This window comes from Rhagoletis pomonella, unplaced genomic scaffold (assembly GCF_013731165.1).
Source record: "Rhagoletis pomonella isolate Grant_MI unplaced genomic scaffold, Rhpom_1.0 Rhpom_scaffold_00002, whole genome shotgun sequence".
Classification (NCBI taxonomy): domain Eukaryota; kingdom Metazoa; phylum Arthropoda; class Insecta; order Diptera; family Tephritidae; genus Rhagoletis; species Rhagoletis pomonella.
This window is the reverse complement of record NW_023458556.1, coordinates 105,945,611-105,956,189: the sequence shown is the minus strand read 5'-3', so window position 1 is coordinate 105,956,189 and position 10,579 is coordinate 105,945,611. Positions and strand designations below refer to the sequence as shown.

The following is a 10,579-nucleotide window of genomic DNA, read 5'->3' as shown; positions in this document are numbered from 1 at the left end:
CATCTGTTATTATTTGACTATTTATTTATACACATCTATTTATTTATGTATTAATGTATTTTTATATACTTGACTACATCAGTAATTATTTGACTATTTATTTATGCGCATTTATTTATTTATTTACTTAGTTATTTATACATTGACAGCTTGCAGTGGTATTTTATATTCCTTGTATGACCTTAATTGCTTCTGTGATATTTTCGACTATTAACTGACTACCTAACTTATTATCCTTTTCAACTGTGATATATTAGACGAAGTATAACAAAAAAAAGTAGAGGTAGAGGTAGATAGGTGATATAGTCCATGTTATACAAACGTGTATAAGCACCCAATGACTTGCAACAACTCACCTGAGCAAATACGAACACAGAGATAGATAGAGGGAATAGCCCGGCATTAAGGCGAGGGTCGAGGCCACACATTGGGCGAGGCGGGAATACGGCACATGCATAGGCTGCGTTTAAGAAGATTTTTACGCACTCGCTCCATGATGCAGGCACCATCGGCGGGTCCGAGCCTGTAACGCAGCTTTAGATTGCAAGTATACTGCCGGCAACTTTCCGCAAAATGTATCTCAACCGCGTATCCATACATGTTGCGCAACATATGTGAAAGGGTGCTTGCGCGCACGTATGCGTGGGTGCAGCGGCGAGCGTGTGTATCCGTGTGTGAATGGGTGCAAGTGTGTGGGTGTAGTTTTGAGTGAAAGCAGAATGTAGTTTTCTTATAACTACGCTTCGGGGCGCGATCGCCAAATTAACTGGTATGTAAAATCAATCGAGAAGTTTCCCTTAAAGTGAGTGGAAGTGATAGTTACTAATCCTGTGTGCTACAAAAAAAAAAAAAATTAAAGTTAGCAAGCAAAACCGTTTCAGCGGAATCGCCTACGGGATCGTGAAAAAGGCCCGTTTTGTGTCCTGCTACTAGGTAAGCCCAACTGAACTAGTAACTGCATGTTTTTATAACTTTTGTTTAAACAAATAAAAATCAAATAAATCCCTAATCCTTAAGAGTGAAAGTGAACAACTGTGAAGAAAAGTACGTTTATTTCGCATTGAATTGAATTAACTGAAGTCGAATTGAATTCTATAAAACTGAATTAAAATTATATTTAAAATAGGGCTGATGATACCCGGGTACCCGGTTACCCGGGTATTACCCGGGTGCCCGGGTAATTCGGGTAATGCCCGGGTACCCGGGTACCCGATTGCCCGGGTACCCGGGTACCCGATTACCCGGGTATTACCCGGGGCTTTTATTACCCGGGTAGTCGGGTATTACCCGATTTACCCGGGTACCCGGGTAATATACATATGTTGGTGCCGGTTAAACGAAAAACACCAGGGTAATGCGACATAAAGCTTCTTGTATAATCTTTTTGGTGAGGATAAATATTTTTTCAGTGAGAAAATTTTTTTTTATAATTATTTTTTTATGTCTAGAGTGTACGCGACTATGTACACCTAACCGCTTGCCTGAGTAGACGGAGACAAGAAAAGTAAATTAAAACATTAGTTTCTGTACTTAAATTCAAACTTCTAATTTTTGTAAATGCATATACATACATGCATGTGTACATATGTATGTATGTATGTATATTTTAAAGAATATTAAATATTAATATTTTAAAACAGGGACTGAGAACGAAATGTATGATCGAAACTAAATGCCATTGTCGTAGTTTTGTTCCCAAGAACGCGTCAAAACCAAAACCAAAATGAGAACAAAACTGACGAGAACGTTCTCTTTGGGAATTATATAAGAACTAAACCCTGTGGTAGGCCACTTCTGGTACAAAAAGTAAGGTGAAAAAGCCTTATGCTATTCATTATCCTAAAGATTTTGTACTTTTATTGTATCAGCTTGTTCAAATTATAGTTTCTTTTCTCATAATATTTAAAGCTTTTAAAATCACAATTATTTAATGAAGTTTCCTTAATACGAGAAGTAGGTTGATGAACGTATTGTTGTGAAATAATTGTGGAAGAAATTTTAAAATTTTTTTCATTCCAACACAAAAATTGCCTCAACTGTCGGTCATCGTTTAGATTCGCAGGTGGGTGTGTCTCAATAATTTTATTTGTTACCGATCCGATATCTGTACGTGCATTACCAACTTCGTAAATATTAATATTTTAGACATGCCTAAAACAAGCTGGGTTTGGAAGTACGCTTGTTTGATGAATGACGGATTTGTCAAGTGCAATGTATGTGTTGTATATTATAATATTTCCCCATATGGTACGGAAGATTCTTATAGATTTTCCCTATGTACGTTCGTTTGCGTTATATGATCGTAAATGCGTTTAATTTTCACCTCTCCACATTTTTTCGGGTGCCCGGGTACCCGGGTAATTACCATACTGCCCGGGTACCCGGTCTACCCGGGTCTACCCGGGTTATAAAATACCCGGGTACCCGGGCTACCCGGGTAATTCAATACCCGGGTAGGGCTTCACCCGCTACCCGGGTACCCGGGTAGCTCATTACCCGGGTGAAATCATCAGCCCTAATTTAAAATAAATTAGAATTAAAATAAGATGGATAGAAAAATAAATAAAATTGAAGTAAAATGAATCTAAATATAAATGTAATTAAGTTGAGTTATAAGAATTTCAATTAAAGTACCAGAAAAGGGAAATTCAAATAAAGTTTATTACACTATGTAAATCCAATTCTAAATTATAATAAAATAAAATTTGCATTAAACCAAAATAAATCATTAGAAAGAAATTAAAAAAGATCGTATGTGTGTAGGTGCTTAAAAATACAAGAACCAATAAACGTACATACATATAAATCAATCGAAACGAAATTAAACGTACAAGCACATACATAAGTGCATGCATATACATGTACATATGTATGTATGTATATGTGCGACTGATAATTTTTCACTTGGGTGCTTAAGGAATTTCTGTACATAAGTATAGTATGTAAAGAAATCGCTAATTTGATGTCATACATTTACAGACCTGTGGCAGGAGTAAGCAAGGGGCGCAAAACTTGCAAATCTGGAGTTACGCCAGCAGCCGGAAAGCGCACAACCAACCTCGGCCATATGTATGATATCTATGCATAGTGAGAGCAACATATATTTTACATACACATGTACAAAGAGGACGATGACCGAGGTACATGGAAAAAGGCAATACGGGGAACATATGTAAAACCACGAAGTACATAAAAACTCAACAGCTTCCACATATTGAGAGTCCGGCTCCACTTTGGCAGTCCGAAAAGCGACTTCCAATAAATGGCTTGAAACCGTTCAGAGCATAAACGACGAGGGAGAGCATAAGTAAACAACGAGGGAGAGCACAAGTAAGCGACGAGGGAGAGCGTGAGCGACGAGGCGAATGTCCAGTGAAGGACAAGAAAAGCGGAGCAGCGATAGAGCCGGGTGCAGCGGCTGAACGCCAACAGCGCAGACTTCACCGTCAACGTCAACGTCAACGTCAACACCAGCGGCGGAGCAGAGCGGCATATTATATTTTTGATTCTAGTTTAAGTAATTTTTATTTCCATAATTTTTTTTTTGATCACTATTTGAATTAATTGAGTCGCTTAGAATTCTTTTTTTTTTTTACGCGTTTCGAGGAACTAAACATTTTTTTGGTATCCCTTTTTTTTACATAATTACTTACTCGTGGATCCACACACGTGGATCATTCTGCTGTTTTATCCGGTTTTGGTTTCCTTTGTTTTTTTATGCTCGCATTTCCTCCAGTTTTTCGTACGTTAAATTTCCACCGTTCATGTATTGACATGATTTAGATGCCGGCTCACTGCTACACTTCTATTTTATTTTATTTATTATTTTTTTTTATTAAAATTTTTAGTTGCACCGCGTGTCAATTTTAGTTCGTTCTGATGTTTTTTTTTTTTTCTGAATCACGTTTTGCATGCAAGTTAATTCGCTAATATTGGCCGCTGAGAGTGACCCACTCGCCGCCCGAAATCACGAGTGAGTGATCGCGGTGCCAATTAACTAAATTCATTGAACCTCTGCTTAGGAGGTGGATGCTAAATTTATATGTATGTATATAGGTACGCTGTTAATGACATTTCCCACAGGTTCTCTACGCATGCTGGTACCAACATCGCTGGAGTGACCAGGTGAGTGTGTTTTTGTTCTTTTTGCTACTTCTTTGCACGTATATATTCAAAAAAGTACTCCACATACATATATATTCAGTTGTAACTATTTATTTTGTTTTCTTCTGGTATATGTGTATATAAGCATACATACATATATAGGTTTAAATATATGCAATGAGCTTACCATATGGTCGCTGTAATACAAATTGATGTTTCCACTAGTTGAATTGTGGTAGGTCAGTAAATAATAATTTTGGTTAGGTCGGTTGATATTTTTTTAGTTACTTTTACTTTATTTGAAGTTACAAGTAATTTCGAATGCGATAGTATTTGTAGTGTTATTTTTCTTAGTTTATTTTTCATGCGCTTTACTTGAGTTTTTTTCTAGTTTAATTCAATGAACTAATAAAAGGTGAATTATATTGTATTAGATTAAGGGAATACATATTAAATAAAATTTTGTGTGTACAAGATGAATCTAAGTGGTTGAGACGGATGTAATGGCAGTAATGAGGGGTTAAACTACAAGTCTTTGGTGTGGGTGTTGCACTTGTGCAACAGAGGGGACGTGGGAGTGATGACTAGGTGAAATGACGGACGTTGGATAACTGACTGCTGACAGACGAACCCAAGTCAGGTAAGGGGGCATCGCTCGGTGTTAGGAGTCAAAGCGGTGCCCAAGGATTCACGCAGGACTGCGTTGAAGTGGGTGGGAGACTCAACCTGACTGGACAGGCATCTTTTTTTCTCTTCTTTGTTTTTCGGTCTCCTTTTCTTTTCACACAGGCATGATACAAACTTTTTTTGTTGGTGTAACTGGTAGCGAAGCAGGTGAAGACAACCAAACCCCCCCAACCGACGGGCTATACCAGGGCACGCTAGCATGCCTGCTTGCCACTTCGCTTTGCAACAAACACACGGTTACACAACAATGTGTAAAGAAACATATGTACATATGGATAAGTCTGTACAGTAAAATGAATCGTTATACGCAGCTAATTTGTTTTTATTAATCTAGTTGTGTTTTAGTTTTACTAGTTTATGTTAACTATGTTTTTAAAAAATTTGACATCGAAAACAAATATTAAAACTCAAAAAAATGTTTGGTAGGTTTTGGTTGGTTATGGTAGGAAATTTTGGTAGGAAAAAAAATTTGTCTGTGGCAACGCTGATGGCAATGCAAACATTTACATTCACGAAAGCCTCTCCAAAGCAAATCGTGCGATAATGCACTATGCAACTCAACTCAGGCGCGAAAAACATCTGTCAGCTGCTTTCTCAATACGAGGCGAGGTTCTGGTTAGAAAAAAGAGACGGTGATATGGCCATAAGAGTATTTGATAAAAAGAGTATTGACGAAATTGTTGGCACAACCTGAAATACATAATCAAGTAAATGCACTCTTCGAATTACTTATACTGTATATGCTATTGTTTAGATGTAATGTTAGGTTTAAGTTTGTCTCATTTTTTCTTCTTTCTCCTTCTTACTCTCGCCTTAACTATTTTCAGTAGTCTTACAATGAGTCTTGCCATGATTGCTTGTAGCTTGATCTGTTCTTACATTGTAGACATGAGAATGTTTCCTTTTCAGTTCAGTGCAGAAAAGTCTAATTTAACATGACTGTTATGCAAATGTCCGGCGCTGATGGAAATCATAAGCTAATGCTAAATATTCTGTGTAAGCAATCTGCTGGTCTGAACATAGTTAATTTTAACGCACGCAGCCTGTGTTCTGATAAAATGGACTATGTTAGACATATTTTTGAACAGTCTCTAATAGACATCATCTGCGTGTCCGAAACTTGGTTCGGTGGTAATGCATCAGATTTTCACTGCTGTATTAACAACTACAATGTGCTTCGAAATTATCGGATAACCAAAAGGGGAGGTGGTGTGGCAATCTACTGTAAAACTTCTCCCAGCATCAAACTTCTTGCTATGTCAGTTGACTCTGACATAGAATACTTAATTACAGAGGTTACTGATGGTATATCCAAAGTTTTGATTTCATGTGTGTACAATCCACATAAATGTTACCCGCTAGACTGTTTCTTTTCTGAGTTGTCTCTGTTTCTTATTGATTATGAGTGTTATGTGATTTGTGGAGATTTCAATGTTAATTTGCTCGTCAATGATTCTAGTAGCATTAAACTACGTGATCATATAACAGCAGCCAGTCCGGCTATTGTCAATGACGCAATGCCTGCCAGTAACTCTAATCCCAGTCTTTTAGATTATTTTATTACGTCCAACTTGTCTTATGTACTAAAATTTTACCAACTGTGTTTTATATCGGACCATGATTTAATTTTTTGTATTGTTGATGTTGCATTTAATTGTCCAGAAGCTAGTATTGCTTTCTTGTACCGTGATTTTAGTTCCTTAGACACTAATGCGTTGTTTTCTGAATGTAAATATATATGTTGGAATGATTGCTGGTATTACGAGACGGTTGACAAGAAACTAGAATATCTCAACAATAATTTATCTGCTCTATTTGATCGATATGTCCCTATACGCACTGCTAATACTACTAATAAATCTTGCCCTTGGTACAGCGGAAAAGTAAGTTTCGCTATAAAGAAACGCAATAAACTGCATGCCAAATGGAGAAGGTCGAATACTGATGCTTTGTGGAACTTGTACAAATCTGCTCGTAATGAAGCAACAAATATTATTAGGCAGGCAAAAAGGCGTTACTACAATCGTAAACTAAATCCTTCTCTTCCACCCGAAATTTGAAAAGTCTACGAATCCATGGAAAAACGAATGAAAAATGTCAAGTAGACCCCGACACATTAAGTGAATATTTTATTAGTTCAAGCAATCTCTGCGACTCTTTTAAAGCTCAGGATATTGCTGCCAGTGCTTCTGTCATTAAGGATGCTTTTGAATTCCGAGGAGTTAATAAGGACGACGTTATAAAGTCTCTAATGGCTATCAAGTCGAATGAAGTGGGTAATGATGGAATATCGCTGAAATTTGTCAAAATCGTGCTTCCTTTTATTACAAATCCTCTTACTCACATAATAAACCATTGTATTACAAGTGTTGTTTTCCAGCTGCTTGGAAAAAGGCAATTATCTTGCCTGTACCAAACAAAGCTCTTCCTTCTGATCCCTCGGACTATAGTCCAATTAGTATTGTACCAGTATTTTCGAAAGTATGTCAGTCTTTAATGACCGAGCAGATCTCAAATCACATTAAAGAAAATAACTTGCTATCTCCATTGCAGTCTGGTTTTAGGCCAAAGCACAGCTGCGCCACAGCTATGACCAAAATTTTAGATGATATTAGAATACCATTCGATAATGGAGAACTTACCCTTCTCTGCCTCTTAGACTTTTCTAAGGCATTTGACTCGGTCAACCACACTTTGCTCCTTTGGAAACTCAGGAATTACTTTGCCTTTTCCGAAAGCTCTATAAAACTTTTAGCTAGCTACCTTGAGGGTAGAGTTCAACAAGTTAAAGCAGATAGTGTTTCATCCCGGGTCAAAGCTCCAATAGCGGGTGTTCCTCAGGGTTCGGTTCTAGGTCCTTTCTTATTTAGTATGTTTGTCAATGACGTGTTTTTAGTGTGCAAATATGTCAACGTCCATGCGTATGCTGATGATATTCAGTTATATCTGTCTAATCGCATTGGCATTGTCGAAGATTTAAAAAAATAAAAATGCTCTATCCTTAAATGCTGCAAAATCTTATGTTATGCCTATATGTAAAACTGAAGCTGGTACTAAAAGCATCACATCGGTATGGATCGGTCCAACTGCCCTCAAAACTTCCGAAAAGACCAGAAACTTAGGTTTTATTATAAATAATAATCTGAACTGCTCCGACCATGTAAACAAGGTTGTTAGCAATGTATTTGTTATATTACGAAGTTTGAGAATCTCTGCGTCGTATACACCCCAGGAAACGCGGCGGAAACTTGCCCTGCAGTTAATTGTACCCCACTTCACATACTTTGAACTAGTTTACACCAAACTTGATTCAATTTCAGCCAGTAAGATTAATGTAGCTTTTAACAACGTTACGAGGTATGTGTACGGTATTGGTCGTTTTGCTCATATATCGCCATGGAGAGATAAAATTCTAGGATGCAACATTTTGAACTTTTTGGCTGCAAGGAACTGTATGTTCATATTTAAATTGTTAGAGCGGAAGCTTCCTCAATATTTATATGACAAGCTTGAACCAACCAAATCACTTAGAGATAACAGCCTGGTTGTCCCTAAATTCAATTCTCTAACCTCCAGCCGGCTGTTTTTCGTTGGCGCTGCAAGATTGTGGAGCTCGATTCCTAACTGTGTAAAAACTGGACTGAATAGGAGTAACTTCAAACGGGAAATACTTCAATATTTCAGTAGTATTGATTTGATACTTAACCTTCTTACTTATATCTACTATCTACTTCTTCCTATCTAAACTATCTTTTGCTTTGCTAGTATATATTTAACACTTTAAGCACGAATATTTATAATTTTCTATGGTAATTATTATTATATATTTATTATTATTTTTTCTATTATTTTATTGTAATTTGTTATAGTAAGATTTTAAATATTAGTTGATGTGCATATAAAAGACTGCAGTGTCTTAGTTGTACAAATATTTGTAACAAATAAATTGAAATTGAAATTAAATTTATCTAAAATATACCATATAAATCTAAATTTCAGACTTTGTACAAAAACTATAAAAATTCCACAAACTATTCATCCCAATTCCATGCATTATAATTTTAATTTCTGGAATAATTTTTGGTATGCAGTTTTATAGTTTATTAAATTCTAGTATAATAAAGTGCAAGTTTTAAGTTGTTAAAAAATCGTGTTGATTTTTGATTATTTTTTTGCTGACGGCACCAGGAATTTTCTTCCATACGAAGTAATTTTTTATATGAGAAGAGGCCACGACACAAAATCAACGCGATTTTTTAGCAATTTAAAACTTCCACTTTATTATACTCAGGGTTTGGAGATTCTCATTTATGATTACCCGTTTTCATTCATTTATGAGATTTATCATGATCGATAATATTCCAAATTTATTTTTGCATTCTTTTATCGCGAGTGAAAACATATTTAACATATATATATATAAAATTATCATCTCACATTCGGAATGCGATCGACAAAAAAATTTCCGCAGCTTTTCATTCGCGATCGAAAAAAGCAAAGAAATTTCCTCTAACTCGAATATGAGAAGTCCGAGCATTGCCGATGTCGGCCTCTCATAAATGGGAAAAACGATGCAAGTAATCCATTAGCGATCACTCACAACAAGGTTCCGCGATCATTGGCAACAAATTTGGGGATTCCACGACCAAAATAGTTTGGGAACTAATGGTCTAGACATAAGTGACTAGTAATTTTCCCTTAGTTGTCAGCGGTTAGGCATTAGTCGTTTCTTTTCATTATTCATTAGTTAGTCATCATCAAATCTAAAATAGTTTGTGCATCCGAATCAAGATTTCTACCGATGTAGAATAAATGTGCAAATTCAGTCCGTGCAGACTTTCCAATCGGTTAGAAAAGAGTGTATGCATGTGGGTTGCATTTACCAGAGTTATGCAGAATTCCCGCTAGGCATTGAAATGACAAAAAATTTAAACCATTTAAAAAATGTCATGTGGTAACAGACATAATCACTATTTTAATGAACGGCACTATGTTCACGGGTATTTTTTAATACCTGGCATTGTCATTTAATGCCTAGTGGAAATTCAGTATTAGATATAATTGAGTTAGAAGTATAAACATACTATGGATGTTGGTCAACACTCCTAAATGCCCCGTAACCGCCTAAACCCGATAAGTAAATCGGTTTTCTATACAAAATTATGTAAGTTTACGAAATTTACGCAAATGCCCAGTACGCATTTAGATGAATACCCCCCAAGTATGTGTAATACTTACTTGGCGAATGACGTGGACGACGAGGTATGCTCGGTGAACGAGCAGATCGCATTCCATGTCTACGTGTAGGTGATGTCTTATGCGAGCTATTATAACGACGCCTATGGCCAACCGGTGTTGACGAACGGCTACTTTCCGAGCTTGTGTCAGATCGGGAACTACTTGAGGAAGAATATGAAGAATTGCTACTGTAGCTACGGCGATCATGACGTCGTTTGCTACTATGGTCTCGTGAATCTCCTCGTACTCCAGGTGATCTCATCCAAGGATCGCGCCATTCGTCACCACGACCCACAGGTTCAACACGCTGAACTATAACTTCTCGAGTCGGTCGCACTCGTCGCTCATCTTCATAGTGGGGCATACGATGAGGAGGCAGCTCTCGATAACGTGCTGAACGACCATACGAATCCACATCATCATATGCTGGAGGTATTGGTGGTCCACGTGGAAATCGCTCGGTTGGACTGTACAAGCCAAGTGGTTCTTGATATAAGCCGTGACGACCATAAGGTGGGGCAATCTAAAATAACAAATAAATCATTAATCA

General features: G+C 37.0%; 1 protein-coding gene across 2 annotated transcripts in view; it reads right to left on the bottom strand.

Moving 5' to 3' along the window:
- LOC118734297 (zinc finger CCCH domain-containing protein 18) overlaps positions 1–10,579 on the bottom strand; it is a 214,910-nt gene that overhangs the window by 65,836 nt on the left and 138,495 nt on the right. For both annotated transcript variants that reach the window (XM_036464013.1, XM_036464012.1), the window contains one exon: positions 10,030–10,552. In XM_036464013.1, the coding sequence (XP_036319906.1) occupies positions 10,030–10,552 (523 nt within the window). The remainder of the gene's footprint in view (positions 1–10,029; positions 10,553–10,579) is intronic.